The sequence below is a fragment of the Melanaphis sacchari genome, unplaced genomic scaffold (assembly GCF_002803265.2).
Source record: "Melanaphis sacchari strain LSU unplaced genomic scaffold, SCAv2.0 Contig77_pilon_pilon, whole genome shotgun sequence".
NCBI classification, from domain to species: domain Eukaryota; kingdom Metazoa; phylum Arthropoda; class Insecta; order Hemiptera; family Aphididae; genus Melanaphis; species Melanaphis sacchari.
This window is the reverse complement of record NW_020271547.1, coordinates 1,543,394-1,571,294: the sequence shown is the minus strand read 5'-3', so window position 1 is coordinate 1,571,294 and position 27,901 is coordinate 1,543,394. Positions and strand designations below refer to the sequence as shown.

The 27,901-nt window shown below is 32.4% G+C and overlaps 1 protein-coding gene across 4 annotated transcripts in view; it reads right to left on the bottom strand.

Moving 5' to 3' along the window:
- Positions 1-27,901, bottom strand: part of LOC112601368 — a 151,091-nt gene that overhangs the window by 61,010 nt on the left and 62,180 nt on the right. For all 4 annotated transcript variants that reach the window (XM_025348962.1, XM_025348963.1, XM_025348965.1 and 1 more), the window contains exon 2: positions 20,218-20,371. In XM_025348962.1, the coding sequence (XP_025204747.1) occupies positions 20,218-20,371 (154 nt within the window). The remainder of the gene's footprint in view (positions 1-20,217; positions 20,372-27,901) is intronic.

Genomic DNA, 27,901 nt, shown 5'->3' with positions numbered 1-27,901 from the left:
TTTTATTTTTTACATATTTTATGATAATATTTGCCGTCACGGAACCCGCACAGCCGACCAAGGCGACGCCGCCGTGACCTTTTCGTCTAATCTCGTTTCATGTCGCGCGATAACAAAAAACAGCATTCGCCAGAGAAGGATCCAGCTACAAGAGATCAAGTAGACCTACGACGTTACGGTATTTGGGGTAGGGAGGCAGAAGCGCCTTCAAGTATATTATTTATTATATTATATTAAATAATAATATTATACATAATCGCGTGTTCTGGCTGTGGTGATGGCGTTAACATTCCACGAATACATGTCGTTGGCCCGTTATAATATTATTATTATTATTATTACTAGTGTCGTCATCGTTGTCCGACCGATGTATGGAATAAAAATAATAATAATCTCATTTCTGGAAACTGCGGGATTCCGCGCATATAAAAAGACGCACAATCATTAAAAACTAATAATAATAAAAAACACGCGCGTGCATGTATATTTTAATTTATATACAAACAGATATACTTCAGCGTGCGATGTCAATGATGTCATTACATTAAATATTGTCGAATTTTTTATGCAATTTGCCACTGATGTCACCGTAGAAAAATGTAACCCGCCGTCAACAATTTTATAATATAAAAAAGGAAATATTATTTAAAAATAATACAACATTATTATTGACTATTGTATAATATTGGTTATAAAAGGTTGTACAAATATAATATTAATAATAATAGACATTTCAGAGTGAGCGTGGTCTGTATGAAATGAACACAAATAATTATGTCATGTTAGAAGACTAAGTAATGCATAATAAATATCAGAAATTTAATTATTTTAATATAAAACTAAAAATGTATGTTTTTAATATCTCTACCTAAAGAATTTATAATAATTTCCTGAAGTTTAATATATATAGGTTTTATCTAATGTAAGGTGATATAGGTACGATGTATGTATAATTATATATTGCTTTTTATTGTTGTATGTATTAGAAAATGTTTAATTTATTTTGAAAATTTCTGAATTTAAATTTTGAACCAATATTTTGTCGCGAAAAATCTGAACTCCGTGGTGACAACATCATAACTCATGGATATTTAACACATGATGATATCGTTACAATCATTCCCCGATGTCAACTTTAATGTTATGATAATATACCACAACTTCAGAGAAGCCGCTCGGCATATGATTTTTCTGTACGGTTTAGAAACAGTCTTATATAAAGCTACATCGTACAATTTTTTATAAATTAAAATGTTAAAACTTATAGGACTTGATTTGTATGGAATGATGTATTTTTTTTCGTATTAAACGGAGTTAAAATAAGCACGCTGAGTTTTCACAACTGCTCGTCACGTCATCGGTTATCATAATAATAAATATCGACCGTAAACAAACAAATTACCCATTTAATATAGATATTATAGTACTTGTCAATTTATATAATTTAAACGTGAAATTCATTGACTGTCAATTTTTCTGACTAAATGCTTCACTAATAATTTATTATTAGGCAACGAACTCATATTAGTTTTTAATGTACGTATGTATTAATTTTGCACGTAATTCATATTATCGTATATATTTTCTTACTTATAAACTGGTGATTGTCATTCATCCTCAACGTCTGTTCGATCTCATTTACTACTGCTCGGTAGTTCAACTTTATGGTGTTAATGTTTAATATAAGACACCTTGTCGAATTGGCGATTCCAAACTCCCAAGATGATGTGTATTTATATATATATATATATATATATATAATAACAAATAATGGTCACCATTATCGATTGGTGCTCGGTTTTATTTTTATCATTATTTGAATTATTATTGTTATTATTCGCACAAAATCATTATTATATTATTATTGTCCATTAAAGCACGATCAATTACCACGGTAATTTCACAGTGTAGTTAATATTTTATATTATATCTTATCATTAACCGTGAACTGCGAGACCCTTTGTGTACACAAGCTCTTTAAACAATAGAAGGGTAGCTACAACATTGATATTCGCCGGTAAAACACATATGTATACAGTTATATTAATATCGGATAAACAAATAATTGTACACTAATGTAATACTATTTTATAATGTATCGTACAATCGCTGTTCGGGGACATAGTGAGGAAAGACTAACAGTCGATAATATTTCTCATCGAGGTGACCGGTCACGCAAATGCGTTGTATTAAGCACCTAAATTATTGTTATAACGAGATACAATAACAATAATGAATACCTACGAGTAACCTAATTATTGTATTATATCAGTTTTGTTATTATATCGTTCAAAGTTGATTGTTTTCATTAAGATCTTAAGGATACAACGCCTTGACACGCCAACAATACAGTTATTCGATCTAATGTATATGTATATAATATAATGTCTTAGACTTGAAGCAATAATTCGCTAACTGCAAAAACTGAAATGTTAGGAAATTAAATTTTAATCAAATTTAAAATTAATTGTTTACATTAATTTACTTTAACTGTGAAAAATGACTTAATTGACCAATAATAATCAATTTTTAATTTAAAAGTACTTATTTTTGGTTTTGAGCATATACTTAATTACTATAATGTAATATTGCTGTGTTCTTAATAAATCTTAAAAATGATAGTTGAGAAATTCGAAAAAATCAAAACGCTCTCTTCGAGTTTAAACACGCAAATATAAAATTTGTATAGTGACGTATTGTGATAGTATAATGTTAAAATAATATGTATGAAAAAAAAATCGTATCGCGATCTCCGACGTGTATCTATATGATATACCTACTACAATATGATTTATTATTGTTTATGTCGCAGCGGTCATACGCGTTTATACGTTTATTATAATATATTATATTTTTAACGTGTTGTCGGTTGCCGCCGTGTACCTATATCATGCAGATCATCGCAGATACATCATGACGTGTATACCTATAATAATAATAACAATAATAATATTATGCATTACTTCTTCAGCAGAGGTAGACGTAGAGGACTGCGGTGAAGAGCAACTCGTCTGCGTATGTATATAATAAAATTATGATGGTATTATCTTTAGAATGTATAAATATACAATGTGACGGACAGGGTGGTGGTCTCTGAGGAGCACGAGGGGCGGAAAAATTGCAGAAAAACGCGGACAATACCATCGGATTTTTTTTTCATCCTCTACGCAAAAATATGTGAATGTATCGATCGGAAAACTGTTATATATATGATGAATGTTTCTATTGTCAACGGCTGGCGGATTTTCTATGTTGGCCAGGCGGTGGAAAAAAAGCACACGACCGGTTGTCAAACGCGTATAATAATATATAAGCATAATATATGTATATGAGATACGGGTACGATTTTATTTTGTCCTCTTCTCTCCCCGCGTAATATATAATAATATAATATATAGATAGCCGCCAGTGCGAGCGTATACACGACCTTACGCGATTCGTAAGATTCGTTGCTGCTTCACAATGTATATATATATGTATGCATTTGGTGCATTGCACTGTCTGCTCTGCAGCAATGTCATCAGATATCAATTTTCATAACGTTGTTATACGATGCTCACGCATCGACAGATGGAATCTAGCTTTCCTTTATTGTGCCTTAGGCAAAGGAAAATTTTGCTCTCTAAATGTATTAATACTATATAAACGTTATGAAAATATTTTACTCTTTAGTCTTATTATCGTAGTATCATTGACAAGAATTCTGCTAGTATAGAAAACAAAAGACATTAGTAATACGACGAAGATTTTTGGATAAAAAATTTGAATTTTATAAAAATTTATTTTTGCGAATTTACTAGAACGATATAAGACTGTAATAATTATGATTTGAAAAGAAGCTTGTAAACTTTTAATATTTGATGTGCATTTTGAGATTTTAATAACCACTTTTACTACATACAAATTTTAATTTTGCTTAAAATTATCCAAAAGCAAAAAAACAAGAAGAAAAAAGTTGTTGACAGCAGCGAATGCAAAAAAACACTCTATATTTATACTATATTACACGCATAATATCTACAGAACTACGAATATCTATTAGGTATGTAATAATAATGTATAACTAAGTATAAAAGTGCCCAAAAAGCGTACAATTTATTATATTATTATGGCAACATCATGGCTATGCACATTTGTTTCTTTCTATGTATATAAATATATAATGATAGTTATTATTATTTTTATAATCTCTCGAAAATCTCTCGGAGACACGACGAAAGCGTTCGTTGTTATAACATACCTAATAATAATATAATCCTATATCTGCTATTATTATTATTATTATACGATCTGATTTTTTTTTTTTTAGACCTAGGGGCTCGGCAAGTGTGGCAGACTTGACTCTGCTTTACTTTTTATTTCGTTCGCGTTGTCTGCAAGTACTAATTTTGTTATTAGTATTATTATACCGTAGAAAGCGTGTTCTTGTCGTAGTGGCAGCGCGCGTGCCGAGCCCACCAGTTGCCGTTTATTACATTACATTGCATTATTACGATTGTTATTATTATACCATGTTCAACACACGCGTATGAGAATCTGAGTATAATGTTCAGAGTATGTATTTTGTAAGTCAGGTTTACGCCATCTAGAACGCGTGAATTTTTTCCTTTTCACTCTCGTAATTATGTCATTATGCCAACGAAAGATGATAAAACATGCCTTGTGTAAAAATATTATTTTACACATTTCATAATATTATTATAAAAATTAAAATTAATTTTTTTTATATGTAAATATTTTGTTAAAAAAATAAATAAATATCGGGAAGTATACTTTCTTACAAATTTCTTAAGAGATTTATCTGATGACTTACAGTATTCACTTAGTTTAAAAAATATTTAGCCATAATTTACGAAAAAAAAAAATAATGATTATTTACTTATAATATTAATATACATTAGGTACTTTCGGGTTTTTCGTAAAGAAAAAAAAATAGTTTATATTAGAGTTAAGTATTATTATAAGTACCTACAATTTCATATTCACCTATAACGTTTTAACCTTATTGGTTATTTATTTTATGGGTAATGTTTAGTACAAGATTTTAATATGAAACGAGATGACCAAACTACGATCAGAATATACACTATACAGTGTACATTATAATTATAGTATACACAATATAATTACATAATACTACCAAGCATTGGAATATAAAATTATATTATGTGATGAACGATGTTAAAAGTCATCTTCATTATTCAGTGGAATATGCTTATGTACATAGGAAGTCCCTGGGCGAAACATTATATTTCATATATATTATTATGTAATTAATATTTGCGATTTTGATTTGGTAAATTTCGAGGACTCATACAAACATATATGTATTTTAATACATGACTTCGATAAAGTTGTGCCATCCCGAAAACTTTTTTTCGTGTATTTTCTCATTCTTCCGCATCGATTTTCAAATAAATTTAACTTCTTCTGTGTTTTTATTTATTTACTGTGGCGATTAATCTTTTCCGAATAGGATCCATACACAGATTTATTATATTTTTAAAAAATTAAAAATATACATATAATCACATTGTGTGAGGTCGTCGTCGCATAGTGTGATGTAGATGATTTTTCGGGTTTCCGCATATATTCATTACGCTCGGCATGCCAAATCAACATAAGTCGCACTGTCGTTATTTACACACCCGGGATGATGTCAACGCCGGGTCTGTATATTATTATTATTATTGTCGTACGTACCTATATACATGCTAACTGTACGATAATGATATGTCGGCGGAGGGGACACCTTGGTCAGCGGATCCGGGCCCAACACCGACATTCTTTGCATAATATTATCATATTATTCCGGTGTTGGTGCCGGAGCACAACAACTAAAACACGCGGTCGCTAAATTATATACCACTCTATATGACGACGATAATACTGATGCAATGATGTTGCTGCTGGACCACGCCAAATTGAATAATTACCGCCGCCGTCGTCGTCGTCGTTGTAATGTTGTACAATACTGGAGATATAAATACGCGTACGTGTTGTTCAGGTTTCACGTAGTATTTACAATAATATAATATTAAATTTCTTCAAAAATAAAAACCGTTTTGTTTCTACATTTAGCTCGCAGCCGTCACTTTAATCGTTATTTCTACCCGAAAGTCATGATTTTTTTTTTCGCACAATGTTAATACGCTGTCTTATAGGTATTGCTACATAGATTTTCGCACTGCAGTACACACGATTTTCTTACGGTTAATGTTATGTATGAAACTATTACATAAATATTATTGTTATCGAACTATGTGACCATTCGTCGTATAATCGTCAGCCACCAAAAATCCACACGCGTAAGTTCTTTAGCCACCGGAACTCAAACTTTTTTAGAAAATTGGTACACAACTAATAAGAAATAGTAATAATTTGTAACCAAAAATTTTGAAATTCGTAACCTTAGTCTTACTCCCAAAATTATCTTGTTATAATTTTAGATCCTGGACAAACAAATCAAAAACTTTAAACTTGGTGTACCAGTAGGACATTGTTAGCTCAAGACTCCGAATGATAAAAAACATTAATTTTGGGGGTAAGACTTGGGTTATACATTTTTATTTTTTAGTTACAAATTTTTATGACTGATTAAACAATTTTTTTTTAAAGTATAAATTAGAGATGTTGAATTTAAGATATCTGCACTTAACAGACCTTAACGCGCGTTCGCTAAAACAATAATAGGTATTATAATAAATATTATTATGCTACAATGTCGTACCGATGACCGTCGACGGTTTGCCGCCGTTCTCCGGTACTATTATAATTGTGTATTCAGAACAAATCATTAAGACCATCGATTTTTTGGTTAGGATCGAAATGTAATTTTTTTATATCATTACCTATTTCCTTTTTCAGTCGTCACAGTTCGATCCGGTCGAATCGCGTATAATTCACAAAAACTGCAGTTGTGCCCATACGTAATTTGTTTACTATCGAGTACCACGATAGTCTAAAAAATATTTAATGTTTTCTTTTCTCTTTTTTCACAAACATTCACGGTGTAGAATAATATGTAATATTATTATTTGATTTGCGCAACGCCAACGTTTATTCATATAAAAATATATATTGTTCCCGTCGAACAATTAGACATTATTGATTTTTCTATGTACATTGTTATAAAACGATTGTCGCCGTCTTATTACGAAATTCATCGCAACGTCCCGGTATATAATGATAATGATAATAAATAATGATAACAATGATATATATATATAATACAATCTCACTGACAATTATAATCTACAGCAGTTTTAGCTCATGTCTTTATCGTTCTATCGGTTTACCGATAAGCTACTCTCGCACTAACAAATATCTTCATATTTGAACACGAATTCAATACAATTATATTTATACGATATACAAACGCGTTGTATGTGCATATTATATTTTATTTCAAACGATTTTACGAAAATAAGTTATTAATTATTTACGTAGTGTATTTTTGTTCAAAACTTTTTACCTATACCTTTTATAGTTACTTCCGATTTGTATACATATTTGTTTTTAAACTATAGTTTAAAATGTTTGAATATTACAAATAGTTTACAAGAAATGAATAATTTTTAGTATACATAAAACTGATTATGAAAATAGAAATAATTTTACACTTATTACAAATTTATTTTATTTACAAGTTACAAAGCTTTGAAAAATTGTAAATAAATTTAATTTCAAATTTTTCTAATATCACCCAGATATTATGCAGTGATTACACGATTCATGATATCGTATAAAGCAGAATTAATTATATGATACGTAATATATAGGTCCTACTATACAACACCGTGAATTATACCAACGTTCGGACGCCACAGCCTTGATTTAGTTTTAAAAAAATAAAAATTTTTAATAATGTAAAATATTAATTTATACTTTAAATTCTCGGCCTTTTTATAATCAATGCGTTCGTGTAAACGAGACGTAAACACGGACACGAAAATTAGTTACGTCGTTTTTATTTACGTGAGAACAACTGGTTCGTTTTGAGCTATGCTCAAACAATACTTTTAGTTTGCGAAATATAATAACGATACACACACAAATACACGAATACACAAAGTACAATGTTATATTATTAAAATGTGAAAAGAGTATGGTTTGATTTTAAATGAGTGAACGAAGGTTGTGCGGGTAAATCGCGTAGGTACCTCTATAATACGTGTATATTAGTTGGGCGACGGCGAAGAAGTAAAATAATAATAAAGAAGTTTGTTAGAAATGACAACATTGATACTATATCGATTTCAAGGTATTCTTATATTATTTTTTAGCAACCTCGTATGAGCATTACCATATTATAATATTATGTGGTTCATTATAACTGTTTCGATAAAATTGACTACGTTACGATAATTAGAATAACCAATAATAATATTAATAATTAATTATTATAATATAATATTGAAATCCCAAACTTTAGAATAGTGATTCGTGGTTTGCAGAGCACATATAGCTACTTATATTATCGGTATCATTAATAACTGTACCACACAATGTATACCTAATATGAGCGATCAATGACCATGGTCTTTCGCTGATTGGCGAGAGGCAAAGAATAAGTTTATAAACTATTCATGATAAATTATAATATCCTCTGTAGTCTATATAACAACACGCAATAACACTATAATATTATATAACTTGTGCGCGCCGATAAAAAACATTATAATTTAATGGTATCAAAACCAATAAAAACCATACACCTGCTTATTATACAGTATGACTATGACACTCACAACAGTGGACAAAAAATGAATTGTGTGTACGTTGATAATTTAAAAACGAATTTAACTCCAAGATGTGATGGGTCGGTCGGTCGGTGGGATCATTTATATCGTTAAATTTTCGTAAGAAATACTACCGATCAGTGATAACATTAGATCGAACAACTCGTCAAAAAAATTTTATAAATTACAATATACTCTAAGGGCAAGTAATATCGGGGTCGGGAAAAGATTATTGTTATTATTACTATTGTATTGTTTCGTACATTTTAATGATGGCACTATACAGTTACATAATTAATATCGCAAGTGTAATAAAGCATACTTTTATCTAATAAAACTGTATATACAAGAAGAAATTAGGAAAACAAAATGGGCACCTCGCATACATATAATAATATTATGACGTTTTAATAATATTATATTGGTACAAAAAAACTGGGTTAACAGTCTTCCACACGCTGCGTTCGGCGTCGACGGCCCCCGAAGGGCGTATATATCGACACTTTCGCCATCCAAGGCAATCCAGTCAGTGGTTTTATGTTTATTTATTTATATATTTTTATTATTATCACCACCATTCTCATATTCGTATTCGTTTAGCGCGCTCTTTCGTACGTGTGTATTACAGGCCACAGAAGCACTCTGCATGCCGAATGTCCGTCGCGTAGTACCCACAACTCGCGGTTTTCGTCATGCAGTGGCCTGCTCTGTACTGATAGTTATGAAATCATCGTTATCATTGTCTTCAAATTACTGAGACTAGAATTCTGGGGGAAGAGGAAGTGCCGAGCAATTAACGCGAAAATATTTAGAGAGGGTTTCAAAATTCTACGAAAACAATATGATATTACACATTTACGCTCATAACATATACCTACCTATACATATATATACAGCTGTTACAATTATTACAAAATAATTTTGGCGAGAGGGGGAAAAAGTGTTAGCGAAAAATGTATAACATTTTAACGTATGTATATAATATAATGTAGACGCTTTTGAATTTTTTGTTCGCTGGTCATTGCTCCAATATTTATCGTATTATATAATATGCCTTTGCTATTTTCATCTAATCACATTAATTACCCATCTATGTCATTCCATGTAACCATATGATTTTATATTCAATAATTCGAACCTAACCTAATCGTTGTTTTTTAACGCGCCTAACTACAGTATATACCTATTACGTGTATAAAGATCATGGTTTTACGCAACAAAAAAAATATAACCATTGTAATGCATTGTACCTATATGAGCGTTTTATTGTAGATAGATGGTGAACCTAACTGTACACGACAAAAACACAATTGCCGGCGTCGTGTGAACTGTCACCTTAGCGTATTTGTTAGTTCATTGTAATCGTTCCTATAAAAACAAATGACAATTGAACAAATTTCTTGCTCGGTCCGCCTTGGACAACACTGAGCAATTGAATAATGGGCCAAAAAACGGTTTTTCAACCAAAGGCAACAATAATGTCTTAGAGTACCGTCACAATAATAATACCCATAATAATATAGGTATGCTAGTTAATGCAATGTACCTACTTAGACTTGTCGGTGGCATTTTCGTAAACCAGTTTGACAATATTCGGAACGCAAAACCTAAACAACGACGATGACCATTCCGACGATCGTATTATTATAATGGGCTATGGATTTACATTATTATTTTGTTTTTTATTATTTACTTTATATACACATCGTTATTATACCGTAGCCGACGACGCGACATTTAATCTCTTATATGCGGCACGGGGTGCGTTGAACCCGAAGGTCAGTTCGTCTCGGGCTAAATCTCGTAGCTGCAGCGGCGCGAAGACAAATAACACACATATACATATAAACAACGAAGGGCAACGAAATAAAAAGAAGAAAAAGTAAAGAAAAAAAAGTAGAAGTTAAAGTTCAACATCACCGCCGGCGGTGCACTACTATACCTACATTGTAAGTCCGTACGTGTGTACGAGTGTGGGTCTATTATATGTGTTATGCATATATATATATAGATACATAACCGGTGGTGGTGATGGTGACATTCCGCCCACGCGAGACACACGCAATGCGAAAAGCAGATATACAACGGAAGAAAATAAGCGAGAAAAGAATAATACGAAAATAAATAAATAAAATGGAATAATAATAATAATAATAATAATATAATGTGTATTATTTATTATGTGAAGGTACACGGCTCGCACGAGACTCCAAAAAAAAGTGCATACGACCTTACAATAATAAAACGCGAATGCATCTAATAAATAAATATCGTACGGCGGCGACATTCTTGCTGTCATTCGTATGTATGGGCCATAGTCCGTCCTAAATGTGTATAGTAGGAACTTAAACAATACGAATGATCGTGTATCTATTTATATACATTATGTACTTCTCGATGATATGATGCAAAGAACACTTAGCAGGTATGCGTGTGATGTAAGTATCTATATATTATTATTATAATACACATAAATGTGTACAATGTTTATAGTTATAGATTACTCAGATTGATTCAGCGTGTACCTACCTGCGCGCTTTTTTTATTTTTTTATTTGATAATAATATTATTATCACTCTGCGACAATAAATCCGGCTACACGATCGGCTATGATTATAATAGGAAAAAAAATAACAAGCACTTATATATTAAATTATTATTATAATGTGCTGCATAGCGGTGTTGTTGCGCGGGCGTCGTTGGCGTCAGCTATTTGCATTTCGGCGACAGAGGTCGTAAACGCCCATAATAGCATACACTGGTACACGCGCACTTGAACGTACACGTGCACATATATACTAGCTATGCGCTAGTGTGCGGTGTTATAATGGAATTGAATGTTTTTATGTCTAATAAATCATCGAATTGACATTTGTGAAGTTCGCTTCTCCTCTTCGCATTATCCGATGGAAAAATTAAAAATTTGAAGATGAAATAAAAACTTTATATAATTTAGAGAATACTCTTTTAATTCAATATTAATAATAATGGTTCAAAAAATAAATTTCTTGTCTACAGGTTAGATAAAATTCGTTTGCGGGCCACTTCGAGACTTTTGTGACTAACCCCTGAACCATATAGTATAATATCTTACATTCTTAGATACCCACGACGTTAGACATAAGTTCACAAGTTCACGGTAATCGGGTGATGACTGGTAGTGTGTATGTGTAACATGAGTATGCAAAGCGATGTCGGACACGATCTAATTTCGACGCCCACGCGTCCTATATAATAGTATAATATTTATATTGTGTAAATAGGCAAATTACCACATTCACACACCTATATATTATTATTGTGTAATGTGTTATTATATTTGTATAATGTAATACGCGCGCGCGTTTTTTTCTTTTAAGGCCTTCGTGACGATAATATTATTATAGCCACTGATGTCCGGCGGCCAGGATATAAAAGTAATTCGTTCAAAAAAACTGACAACGATCGCCATTATATGGGTCCAGGGTTAAGGTAAACAAACAGTTTTTGCTATGGTATTATTGTGCATAACGATAATATCATATTATTGTCGTACGTAGTTCACTAGGTCGTACTTATAATACTCGTAATTTAATATTATAATTTCCTAGTTGACGTGAAGATAGATAAATGAGTGAATGACCGCAAATTAATAATCGTACGCTTGCACTGCTGCAACGATGATAGCAATAACAAATCAAATGTTGGCTTGTGAAAGTTTTGGAAAACAATAATTAATTGCAAAGGTCATTAATTCCCAGTATTGTATGCAGTATTATTATAGAGAAACGGCGAATGCTTGAGCTGAAAATGTTCAAATAAAACAATCTACAGGTGTATAGTATGATATATATATATATATATATATATACATACGTATAAATATAATGTGTAGGTATACGAACATTTTGAACTTAGCCAAAGATTTTGATATCTGTTTAACTTTTCTCATTTCTCTTGCCGGTAATGGAAACGAGCTACACACTTTACATATTATAAGTGTTCACCGCTGTTTTACGATGACAGTCACAATTCGTCATAGTACTAATATATACGTTCGTACCTTCAAAACAGGTAATAGATAAATAATTACGCTGACTGCATTTTATATGCTACAATGCATCGGTGATATTTTTTTTATTAAATCATTTAAATATGATATAATAATAATAATAAATATTTAGATTATTCGTATTCTATTATATATTCATACGCTGAGTGAGATGACAAACTGCAACATAGCCACCACCGACGTAGGATCAGAATATAAAATATAAAGCACATAATATAAAATATAATACGTATAATATTATAATGTGAACGAATTTTATGCATATGGGTAACGACGAATATATCGAATAGCAACTAATTCTTGTGACAACTTCTGGCTGATGGTTTCTGAAGAAAAAATGCAGTTTACGTTTAGTTCGTAGGTAACATTATATACTTGGTAAAAAATAAAATCACGTCGCGTACGTATAAATAATTATTATAACCATATGTGCGTGTATAAAAATCTATATTATGCACAGAAAAAATGGAATGATGACCTTTTCTTTCTCGGTTGGATAATCTCATTTCCTTTTCATCTTCTTCGTAAAATCTTTGCGTTCTGTTGTGCAAACATAATTTTAGTTGGTTTTTATTTTTGTATGAAATATATTGGACATAATTTTTATTCTACATTTTAAATCGGCCACTTCACTCGTTGTCGAAATGTTTGGTGGGCGGTATAATAGTGTTTTGTAATTAAGTTAGCCAGAGCAACACGTTTATTAAACTGCATCGCTTCAGGTATAATATTATGCATCTAACAGCAGGTATACAACGCAATGGTAATTATAACATACGAATTACAATCAAAAACCAAACAGGAACACGCGCGCGTTTAGCGTATTATAATATAGTCGTATATCTACATAACCATATGCTTTGAATTTGACGTGATTTTGATAACTGTTTCACTTACTATACACTATAATTATGTATAATATACATTTCTTTGCTATAAATCATTGTTAAAAAATATATCTTATAAACGTCTATCATTGTTGCAGACAAATTTCGCATTTAAATACACGCGCATTATTGCTTTCATTCCTGTTTTCGGTATGGTGATGTGCAGTGAGAGGAATTTCACTCGGATGTCATTGAAATTGCATCGCGTTATGATATTAATATCATTCATCGATTCGAAACGCCTGTTTAATGTTTTATTTTTTCGTTTCAGGAAAGAAGAAGTACGTTTCTCGCGGAAAATATACTGCCCATTGCCCAGCTGGACCGTTACTGTTTCCTAGGCGCGGAACCAATCGAATCGCGGTCAGGAAATATATGAACGTTCCGAAACAACAAAGAGGTTACGAAAAATTCGAGAGATGATAATTATTATTATAATAATATGAAGGTAGTTTGGTATTATACTCGACTCAAGCCAAAAATGTACAATTCGGTCTGAATCTGATAAAACGCCGCGCAATAAAATTCAACGACGAAATAACGATTATCATTATTGGGAGACAAAACGAGTTTTGTATTATATCTTCAATATTATACTTGAGTATTTTGAGATTGCATAATTTAGCGCGTTCCAAACATGTGTGTAAAAATTGTATAAATAAATAAATAAAAGTAATATTATAATATTATGTATTCGAAAAATGGCAGAAGACAAAAATAAACGTATATATGCGTAACGTACTAAAAGGGCAAAGATGCTCGCGAAACCAGTTTGTTTAATTTTTTTTTCACGTGTAATATGTAAAGTGCAATAATAATAATAATAATACGTATGGGCGATGACGCCGTACCATGTACCGAATTGCGAAATCACAATCCTACTGTGGTCGTCCTCGGTTGCAAAACGTTTAAATTAAACCAAATATCTTCATCTCGTCGAACCCGCACTCCATATAGACAGTCAAGTAAGACGCAAGTTTTGTCATTGCATCCCTCAAACATATCACAACAAGAGTTTTATTATTTGATCGTGTAAATATTATAGAGGTTTACTGATGGCTATTATATACAATCGCACACAAAAGATTCAATACCATCATAGATAATCGTCATATGGTATTATTGTTACAATTTTTTTTTAGAGCATTGCAGTATATATATATATATATATTTAGAAGTGAAAAATAAATAAATTTATTGTTTTATTTTTTAAATTTTGTTTCAAGTCAAACATTTGCATCAAGTTGTGATAATTGAATAAAGTTGTTATAAATGTAAAACACAGGGCCATCAAAATATATCAGTGAGCGCCTACTACAAAATAAAGAGGTTTGGCTTCGACCGTGAATATCGAGGGAGTCTTATTAAATTTAGAGTGTATTCGAAAGACGTGACACACTTAAATGTGATTTAATCGTAAACCCGCCAAATAAAACACCCAGTAAAATATGGGTACGTACATATTATTATATTATATTACGTGCATATATTATATATTAATACTAGCTTCATAACATATTATATAACAAAAACATATAAAACGTTACTGCACACACTACTCGTATAAGCAACAGAGGTCGCCTTGGACTAAAAATCGCCAAGTGAAAAGATCGGTCTGTTTATAATGTGTACAATACCTACTTTATAATTCCGTCCTATATGTACAATGAACGTCATGTACGCTAGTATACATCATGATATTAAATAGACATTCAAATACATAATACGCGTTGTTTGCCGAAGTTTTTGTTGTTTTTACATTTTTTTGTCATTTTATTCGAACGAAAACAACGTATATTGTGTATGATGTGTATGCGACATGCGTATATATCGGGTTTCCACGATTCTGCATATACGTATAACATTATATATAAACATGGGTCTTATAATATAATTGTATTTTATGCGTAAGATAACAATACTAATAACAATATTATTATTACGGTACATGGCGTCAGCGGCCTTAAGAGATTTTATTATTGCCGCTTCTGTCGCACCTCCTCTTCTCAAGGTCGGCGTTCGTGCAAAGGATATATAATATTATAAACAATAAAACAATAACATCATAATACGTACTGCCTATTCGATATCGGGGTCTCGCGTGTACACATATGTTTTTCGACACCCCTGACATTGTCAGGGTTTCGCAACGTGTTCGATAATCAAAACCGTAACCGCCGCATCTTCAACGAGTTCAACGTGGAATTTTTTGTTAATATATGCGTTGGGTTTAACATACTGCGTGTTGTGTATTTTAATTTTTTGTTATTGTTGTCATTACTACAGCGTGCTCATGGACATTTACTTAACAGTAGTAGACGGGTAGACGGACATCAATTTCACACTCAAAAAGTTGAAAATAAAAATTATTTTAAGCGGGAAAAAGTTGTTAAAAAATTTTCGCGCAACATCGATGGAAAACGTGAAAGTACCTGCGGGTTAAACGTGCGGGCGAGAAAAATGTCGAAGGATTTATGTCGACATTATAATGGGTACTCTCACTCGTACATAAAGTAATGGAAACAATCGCGCGGAATTTCGTGCTGGACTAGACCTCGCTCCATATTATAATGTACACGTACGCGCCGTGTCAAGATAAACTCGTGGGCGGATTTTGGAAGCAAGTCAGCAAATCTTTACGGTAGCGATGGCGGCGGTAGTACAGCGTGTGGCAATGGAATTGAATAAAAATTTTTTTGAAAGTTACGCACCCCACGAAACGAAGGTGTATAATGTTAATACATTAAGTCTAATAAGTGTTTTACGAGATGATATCCTGCGTAGTCTGCGAAAAGCAGTCTCGAATGTGAGTTTTTGGCGGGAGCACGTGTGTGATGTGTGAGCCGTATACACTCTCGTTAGAACGTTCTAGAGAGCATGGCGCGGTGGTTAATTGTGCGGATCGGCGTAACATCACGGTGGTGAAAGTACTTTCACCCGCCGAGCGCGTTTCCTCGGCCTCTGTCGCACCAAGGTCGGTGGTCCGGCTGCTGCTGCTCGGGCAAGATTCCCTTCCCACCCCCCGTAGATCACACGGAACTCTCCTTCCGACAGAGACGCGATGACGTCCGTCGTTCGCAACGTGCTCACGCGTCCTTCCGGACCGGAACAACAAGCAGAGAAGGCATAAATGTCGGAAATAAAACTCGCTCTCGCGCATGCGCAGCTCGTATCCATATACATATATTATGGGTTTTTCACGTAGAAACGCCATCGGTATACAATAATATAAAAGTACTACATGCACAATAATAATATACCAAAGCTCCATATACGTCGAGTTCACCGTGATCGTCGCAGAGACAATAATATATTTATTGTTGTACCGAGAACAATGGTATACACGTATACATTATTGACGAACATCGGCGGCAGCGTACGGTGTTTTTTTCTCTTCATTATTATTCTAAACGGTTTTATGAAAGAAAAAACCATATGTACATAATATACAGTACCTACAGCAGGTAGGGATAGTAAGCGAAAAAAATTCATAAACCGAGTTCGCGTTATATAATAGAAATTATAATAAGATATTAAACATCATACTTGGACTTCTATAATGATATTATGTATAAACCGTTTACACGATGACTATATAAATAGGTAAGCGCTCGCCGTGTAATATACATTTTTCAATAAACGTTACAACGACGATTATCATATTATACTGCAGCAGCAGTTCTATGAGTTATTATTATTAGACTTATCTGTATACCTATTACTTATACTATAATATCAACAACAATCTATAATAGTTATTATAAATATTGTATCAGGATGGCTGTCGATAGGCACGTACAGCGTTTAGTGGTCATGGAATCGGGAAGATCGGCGGGGTGTTAGTATATAGTTGATTACAAGAAGAAGACTTGTTTTTTATACTCGAAACGTCTATGTATAAAGGAAGCCTATTATAAGACGCTTGAAGTTATTTTCATATAATAATAATATATGGTTAAAACTTCAATAAGAATATCTCGATTTTAACACCCGTTGCTTGATATAATAATAACACCGGCCTATAGTCGAATGCCAGCACCGGTTATTAAAACATAGAATTATAACGAATGAATTGTAGGTACCTATACTAGAATACAAAGTGTACCAAATTTTACATTCTTATGTATAGTGAATATTATGTACTAACTACTTAGATGTATAAATAGATCAGTCGATTATAGCAAAAATCTAATTTTTTGTCTGTTTATACTGTTTTTTTTTTTTTGACAACCGCGATCAATACAATGTATACAAACAACGCGATTAACGTCGTTTGACAAACCATGACCGCATTGTATCCGTTGTTGTTATATTATTATTACCAATGCGTTTGGCAAAAAAAACTATTGCAGCCTTAAGAACTCATCTCCAACAGCAATCTACGAATTTATTACCCACCAATTGACAGCATGCGCGTATACATAAAGGACTTTATGATGTTGTGAAAACGTAATTATTCGGGACAACGACGTCGTTTCGATTGAAAACCTAACGAACGCGTTCGTTCGTATAGTATATTATAAATATATAATAATAATAATAATAATAATAATATAAGAGAAATCCGACGTGTTTGTATTTGTTGTTTATCAGCAACGAAATAAAGAGTGAACGCCCGCAATTAAAATTATTTAATTATATGAAGAATGTTGATTTTTTTTTAAGTGTCACGAGAATAATTCAATGATGGTGATGACCGTTGAACTCGAAAGTTGTGATGGAAAACTCCGGGACGCTCGTTAACACACTATAGCTCACTGCAGTATTATACCGGATGTTTATGATAATAACAATTACTACTACGAAATAATATAATTATAATATATTGATAAAATAAACACATAATATAATATAGGTTTGGTTAGATTAAAACATATACGAAGAAAGGGTTGTAAAGAACAATATTTTTATTATTATATTCGGAGGATGCCACAACCCACACCCGTGCTATTTCCGTCACACAAACGCATACAAGATAGCACATCGGAGTCAGCAATATCAATTTCGTGTTGTTGTTTTAAATGTTAGAGTGAATTAATTTAATATAAACGTAAACTTTTAATGATATTTAAATTTCAAAGCTTGTTATGAGCATTTTAAAATAGAAATATTGTTCATTATATCTTATACCACTTACTTTAATATTAAAATACTAATAAAAATTCTAGATAATGTATTTTAACTTAAATTTGATAATAGACTGTATTCCTCTAATACTAACTCAAATTTGCCATGTTGTGCATTTGTAAGACGAAGACAACACAATAATATGCGGGTGTAGCGACCTTTTCGTTCCGCGACGATCGGTTTGAAAAATAAGTTCCTATTTTGTTTTGAAATCTTGGTCGACCACATTTATCGCTGCCCCACAAGGACATTGAGCGGACTACAATGGCAAGTTCTCGCGGATTGTGACTTGTAAATAAGCGTTTCAAAACGAAATTGTTGATTACAGTTTACTACAGTTGACATATCGCCCAGCTAGTATGATATGTTCACGGAAAACATCACGAGGTATATAGGTACGTGTGGAATATGCTAAAAATGTGCTCTTATGCCCCTAAAACCCAAACTCCCCCATGATAATTTTCATGCTATTGCTTTAAACTATGTAGAATATTGATCTGTCCAACAAAACTAATTCGTTTTTATCGTTTATATTTTATTTGAAAAGTTTTTATTGCTTCTGATTGCAGGAAAGTCTTTTAAACCATATAAAGTATTGAAAATACTCTCTTAAATAAAACTAAAATAGGCATATTTTCAAATTCATTATGTAAAGCTAGCAAACAAAAAGGAGTATAATAATTTTTGCATGCCGTCGTAACAAAAAGAGACCTATCAGAAGTCTAACGTGCAGACCATTTTTAATCATTTATAAGTATTATGTGCAGATAAATTGAAAATTGTAAATCAACGGTGTCCAGGAAGAATTATTAGTGTATAACTTATATACATAATACACATACATTATTATTTCATTACTAAATATACAAATATGCATGATAGAACGCCACCGAGAAACTTTAACATTTCCAGGTCAGGAAATTTAAATAAAACGGTCGTTTTCGACGGAATTAACCGGACAAGGTCGTTGTCAGCACGTCCTTTTAAACGCGAGAGGCGCTCGCGGAACGAATCTCGTTAAACCTATGTATAAACATAGTATTATTATATCCCGCTATTGCGTTGTTGCTCGCGTTCAACATGTAAACGATGTGCATGCATCATATTTATATTATATTATACACGACGTCGAATCTGTCTGAGATGAGTGCAAAAAGTGAAAGGAGGGCGGCGTGAAAATATTAATATACCTAATAGCTATAATAAAAACGATGATTCGACTTTAAAAAGCGAAACATATTTGTAGTCAAACGGCGACGATAAAGGAATCGGTTATCACGAGGTTGGTATGGAGACATTGCCTGCTATATTATATTTATATTATAACGTCCGATTATGACTACTTGTGTTGCCTAAAGTCGTCTATATTTACATGCAGGTATTCTGAACGAAAACAATATGATAAACGAACCTTGTACAGTTTGTCCTTGTTGTACCACACGTCTTCTTCTTCTTCAACTTGAACGGGAAATCCTACTCCCGAATCCAAGTTCAGATCGTCCCTGGACCTGGACAATATTCGGCGCCTGGATATCATGTCGTTGGGCACTGCTAACGACGGACAACTGTAACATAAAACGAATCGTACCGGTTAGTGAAGTATAGTTATAGTATAATGTATAATATTAACAACAACAAATAATATTATAATAATATGTACTTTCTCGATCGTCGAACGGTTAGGTATATGTTGCGTAAATACGCGTGGCTGTATGTGGGATTAACAATGGCATGGTAATAATAATAATATGATATCGCTTGGGCGTTTATTTTTCGACAAACGCGCACTTATATCTATATATAATATTATATAATTAATGCGCACCTTCTAGGGGGCGGGGGACACGCGTAAAAGCGATCTCAGCATAAACCGCGCACAGTTCGATCGGATCTCGCGTACGATATATTATATTATAATAATCTCCGAGAAACGTCGTGTGTTTGATTTTCCTATACACAAAAGTATACCTACGTCGATATTATATATTATACACACCGATCGGTCGACAATCGCGTCGATTGTATGCAACAATATATCGACCGGGTATATACACGATATAAACGAGTCCAAGGCCCATTATAATATGTTCTATAGATAATAATATATAGATCTATATAGATCCTCGTCGAATCGTGTATATATAATAATTACGCGCAAACACTGCAGAACGTTTCTATATGTAGTACCTATATAGGTACTCGAATCATTTACACGGGCATGGCAATTATTATTCTCGAAGACCGCACTCTCCGACGCCGCGTGTGTGTTTTAAGACGTATTATGGTGTCGCGACGAGTGTATAGTGTATATATAGTAATGCGGCACGAGCACATCTGAAGAAAAGGTCACGTTTTTGTAGCGTAAAGGACTATATAAGATTTTTATTCAATAATAAAATGGTAATAATAATCTTACGTTCTCGGAATTGCTCGCTCACATGTGTGTGTGTGTGTGTGTTACCGAAAACAGATAGCGAAAGTGTGAAAACGAATATACGCGCATTTGTAATTATTATCGTTACGTACCGTTGATCACCGCACAAGAAATCGTTCACTCGTCTGTGCGAAAACAGTATCATTACGGTTTAAGTACATATTTCTCCAAAGTTTCCCCAATTATTATTTCGGTCCTGTTTATAACAAGAAATAGGTCTTGACGATATACTTATACGAAATAACCATTATAATATATTTGATGTAGAACGCTGCAATATTATTTTATACATACACGTTAATATAATATCATATATTATTCCAACGAAAGCTCGACCGAGGTCAAAACAAAGACCGCAACGGAAACTACTCCCCGGTTTATAGTTTTTGAAGGACTTCTGATTAATCACATTCAGTTATCTTTTAAGTAAATAAACATAAACAAACGTTAGCTGTATAATGTTATAATAAAACTGTGTATTATGTTATATTATTAATAATATCTATCATCTATGCCAATTGAAAATCATTTGATGAAATTAAAATTTGTATTTTTTATAATTTTCCCAGCTTCAAATTGGCGGAATCGAATGGTCGATTATTCTATGGATCATAATGTAAGTCATATGACGCAGAATCGATGATATCTCACAACGGCGTCACAACACTAATGTACTTGATCAAAAGTCTCACCAAAGTAGTAGCGAACGTCTAGTCGTCAACTGCAGTTATTAAATGTCGCAAGTCGAAATAAAGCGCTCGAATAATTGACTGAGTGATCGATGCACAAACGCAGTTATATTTATATATAGTAAGTTATACTTGTTACTACCACCAACTTCTTTTATCATGGATCCGATATGAATTTACAAAGCCGGTCTATGAGTACCTATATAAAGTCTATTTTAGTTGCATGGTCGCATTACGTAATGCATTAAAAAAACATATTTCGTTTACAATTTTTTTCCTTAATTTTTTCCCAGCCGCGTGCGCCCGAGTTCGTGATTATAATTCGGTTCGTGTGAAGAAAACATGCGGCCTCACTCCCAATTGCTGAACGCTAAAATAATTATATTATTATTATATATTCCTGTGCTACAGTACATATAGTGACGGTTATTTATTTTTTCGTTCTATTCGCTGCGATGTCCACGAAGGTCTCTATGCAGCGACGCACCTATAGCGTAGTGCAATGCAGAAGGTTAGGTGGTTATATAGGTTGCATGTTACATGTCTACCAAAAAAATATATATTTATAACTTATAAGGAATTAATTGTAAATAATATTACGGTGATCAAGATGTGTCCCAATAACTTAAACGTATCACTAAATATTGAAAATATTATTTTAGTGACAGTAAAAATATAAGAATAATAATCAAACTAACATTATTTTCCTCTTCATAACTATATCTCTATTCCCAGTGACCCAGTGCTTAAATTAAACTTAATTTTTCCGTTTTTTGGATGACTATCATCGTTCCCATAATATGTCATATTCTATCGTCTATCATATATATCCATATATCTCGCTGATTATTAATTTTTAAGTCCAATGGCGTTATAATTTTCGAAAAACCTAGTAATTATATTGAGTAGGTATCATAGTATTACTATAGCTGTAAAGTAACCTATTTCTTACTGTGGAACAATTACTTAAATGTCTTAATTAACAAACCATTTTATGAAACGTATTATGGAATTGGCAAGTTTGAAAGATCGCTCCTCATACACTCATAAAAATAACATTTTTATTTTATTTTTTTTAATTCTTCACAAATTTATTCTTGTTTAATTTTTCAATATTTTTTTATTTTTTGTTTATGGTCAATATGTGTATAAATTACATTGGGCGTAAGTTTGTTATAAATATATAAATTTATACTACGCATTACGCGTTCTGTAATAATGTGTAGTCATTGTAGTATAATATATTGTTTATTGGTGACTTTATACATAATATAAGTATAGGATTATATTATAGGAAGAAGAGTATAATATTTATCGCTATCTTCTAGCATTTCAGCCCATCCACCATCGCCACCACCGTCACTGACGAATGACGATCGACTTTCGAAATGGTGCATAATTTTTTAATCAAGAAGATTACATCAAAATCAGCCCGATACACAAAAAAGGGGGCCACGTTCCCAAATATTTTTTCATTTAGCCACAAAGATATGTATAACATAATACAAAAACTGTAGCAATAATAATCGCATAAACCGCGTACAATGTATAGAGCTGCAGAATATTTCTCTCACGGCATACACGCAATCAGCTCATAAGTATAAGAATTCATAAAACAAAAACAATAACAACTACATAATTTATAATACGAATTTTAATAACTTTAAAACAACTCGTTTGAAATTGGTGAATCATCCTGAATGTAATGTACTATACACGCTCGAGTGACAGTTGCAACACAGGACAAAATCTCCCCGCGGTTCACATCGGAACAATGGCCGTTATATATAATAAATATAAGTGCGAGTATATGTGTTCTGTGTATGCTCATTTTTGACATAGTCCGTAGACAAGTATGTTGTGTGTGTGTGTGTGTAATACATGTTTATATGTATTGGTATTATAGTATGATATTGCAAGTGCATATATCCGCTTTCCCGCCACACCCGTCGCACGTGTTCGTGTTTCACAACGAAAGTTTCCCATACAGTTATAGGTTTGTTGCCAACTTGTTGTAGGTACATAAATATAACAATAATTGTATATTAGAATAATATCGCGTTGTTTGTATATGCGTGTAGACATACTATATATAGTATAATATACTACGTGTTTTTATATATACATAGGCCGTATAGATGGACAGACGGTAGATATGTAGATGATTGGCACGGTATTCCGTTACAATTAACATGCTAGTCGTGGTCGGCATTTATATTTTATAATATTATACACGGTAGCAAAAAAACTACATTTTTTTACTTTATGGTCATAAAAAACAAATGAACTTATGAACGATGTTCTGTGCCTGCCAATACCTGACCGAAAAATAATCGTTTTAGTCTATCGCTAGTATATGGTATACCATATTGTGTAAATAGTGTGTTTCTAGATTAAGTCATTATACGATATACATTACTATTGTAGTGAGATTCGTTGGAAAATCCTTGGTCAAGTAAACTAGCTGACTACCATAATGTCGATGATATAAATGATGCATGGTTCCTGAATGCCGCGTTAAGGAAAAAAAAGAAGTGTGTAATAGTCAATAGAATAAATACATAATAACTTTGCTAATCACTGTACAGACGACGAAACTAGCGCGTCCGTGACCAACAACTTTTATAACATTATAAGAATTTTCATTTTAATCAGTAAAAAAACATTATATGCAATATATAGGTAATAGTTTCCATTATATTATATTATATGTTATACGTCACAAATGTGCGCGTCGTTTTATTTTTTTAAATATTTATTTCCGAGACATTACACGTGCGCCACTGTCGAATGGCAAATTAACGGTTCGAAAAAATTTTATTTGTATTCGACTGCTGTGGAAAGACGGAGAGAAACATATTGAGAGGAGGAGAGCAGACTATGAGGGTTACCATTTATAGAACGCACGAGTGTAGGACGACAACAACGACGACGATCGGCGTGGGACGAATTACAGCACATCGCGTATAATACACACGTATATTGTATATTATAAAATTATGTATACGCTACAAGTGGGCCGGACGACGGTGGAATCGTATGGCGGTCAGGCGTCGGACATTTCTCGAATGCATAATGCATTTTTACGCGGTCGTTTTTTCGGAAAACCGGCGACAAAGACACAATATTATATTATTATATCCTGCGCTGCACCGGTCATTGTTCGATTGTTGTCGGATATTTTTCGAATCGAACACGACCACCGCTGGACGATTCTTCAGAGTCGTAAAATTCGTTGTCAAGACGATAATATTTTAAATAATTTTATAATTTGGTGCGCGCATACCGAATACCGAATACCGAAAACCTGGTATACGACTATATAAGTATTATAAGTAAGTCTATATTGTAATATTATATTGCCGCTTGGACAACGGTAATTTCATTCGCAGATAACAATATTATTGTATTCCTAGAGATTTCGATTTACGCATTATTACTATTATTATTATCATTCCAATGCGACCTTTTCTGTGTATTATTGTGTAACCACACATCAGGTTTCTGTTGGCGCCAGGCATGTTTAGTGTTCGCCGAGATAATGTATTATAATATTTGAATATGCCGTTATTATAATATAATATAGGCGCGTTTCGTACGGAATCTAACTCGGATGACCCGTCGTCGTCGCCCACCAGTATTAATGTCCGTCGTTGGATTAGTATTATTATATTATGGTATATTAACGCGCGTCTTCATAATATTTGATCCTACGCGATTTTCCGCTGCCGGGTGAACGCACTCCCGATGCCAAAACACATCACTTTAAAAAAATAATAATAATAATTCCGGTACGAAATTGCGGGAGTCAGACTTCGAGTGTCTGTACAAACAGTACAGACTTAATTTCGATTGCGACCCCGAAAAACGACTATCCGGAGCTACGATATAAACTATAGTAGGAGGTGGTCGGGATTTTAAACGAACGGAAACGCATCGTGGTATTTATATTAGCGTCATATGCAATGTTTTAATTCTTCGCTGTGCAGAAAATCGCACATATTATATAGAACCTTGAATTCGGAAATCTCGCGCGTGGGCAGCTTCAAAATAATATGTCAATGTCGGGAAACTGGCGTGTTATACGAAGTTTTGCAACTTCCCAGACAGAATAGAATAATGATAAAATGCCGTAATAAATATTTTTAAACTGTGTTCAGTCGTCGTGGGCTGTTGTAACCATACGCTCCATCGTATATTATTATAATATTATTACACCCATATAATAAATGGTCGTAAAAGCCCTCCTCAATCTAACGTACACGCAATGTTCAAACGAATCAACTAATCTCTTACAAGTAATTTTTTCTTAAAATTGTGTCTTTCTTTAGTGCACTTTACACTTATGCTTAATACTTCATTTCATACGTATAAACAACAAATTATTTTTATTTTATTTTTTTTTTTTAATAATATTACATCTACAATAATATATCATATGTGTACACATATATTATACTTATACAGAAAATATGGCTATTAAATACTTAAAAAAAGAGCATACGTAAACTGCACCCGTAATGTTATCGATGTTAAAAAGGTATAATTGTAAACTGCGCCAGATAACTTAAGCTGTGCTCCATTTGTAAAATAAACAAAACTTTTGACTTATTAAAGTCTCTATATATGATTGTATGATTGTGCATTTTTAAAATTATATCAAAGTAATTTTATTTTCGTCTAGAAATACTAACACGTAATCAAATAACTATTGCATTCTAAGACAAAAAAAAAAAAAACGCAAAAAGTTACAGAATTTAATAAATAAATATAATAGTGGTCAAATTCCAATTGATGAATATATAACGATAATATGTTATTATTTGTAATTATTTTACTTTTTTAAATCATATATTTTTTTTAATTTAATTTTAATTTTTCAAATTATATGGTTATAATGAATTAAGTATACATTAAAGATAATTTTGTAAAAATATAGCTATAGGTATTGATTTTTAAAATTTTACCCGGGCGCAGTCTAAATGTCACCTTTTTACATTTGATAAAAACTCGGGTTTATCTGTACGTTGAGCGCAGTTTACAATCGCCGACTTAAAAAGTTAAATCTGAATAAATTAACAAATACATTTTTATTTTAACTTTTCAATTCAACAGTAGAATAATTTAGCGCTACTGATATATAACAACGATAACGACGGCCTTCAATATTCAAAAACGTAATTAAAGACTAAATAAATTTAAAAAAATTTAACTCATCATATTGGAAATTAAACGACCTCCATACAACGAAGTATTTTATGTAAGATTCAACTCCAAAAGACTATATAGTTTTGCGGTACGATAAACGCGACATAATCAATCAAACGTAAAACGACCACTAGATAGTATAATTAATATGATCCCGAGTGAACATATTATTGTGGGTGCGAATAGTGGGTGTTGGCCAAAGGTGAAGCGTCCATGCTATAATACGAGTAATGTGACGATATAGCGTTGTTTTATTCTTAAAACAACTGTTTATTTTCATGAAATAATTGTAATTATTTAACTTCAGGTTTTCAACCATAACTAACTCGATTATTAAGACAACACCATTTTAAGTTTAAAACCATTTAAATATATATCATACATTATAAAGATATAATATTATACGGCAGCTATTTTTTGACTTTAATTTTTGTGAAGCAACACTGTTAAAGATATTTTGATTTTACTGTATAAATCCAGAATTTACAATCTTCTTATAGGCACTAATTTAATCCTAAATTTTATTGGAACCACTTGTGATTGATCAACTTCTAAGAGATAAATATATATTACATTATAAACATAGGTCGTATATAATACGAGATACTACGTTTGGTTTAATCCAGAGAATAATTTCTAAAAAACTAAAAAACTGGTTTGAACGTGACTCGCGACAGTTGTTTTACATAATATCGATAACTACCTATGCCAACGTTTTAGTACGTTTAGTTATATTAACCATGCATGTAAAAAGTTTCTAAAGT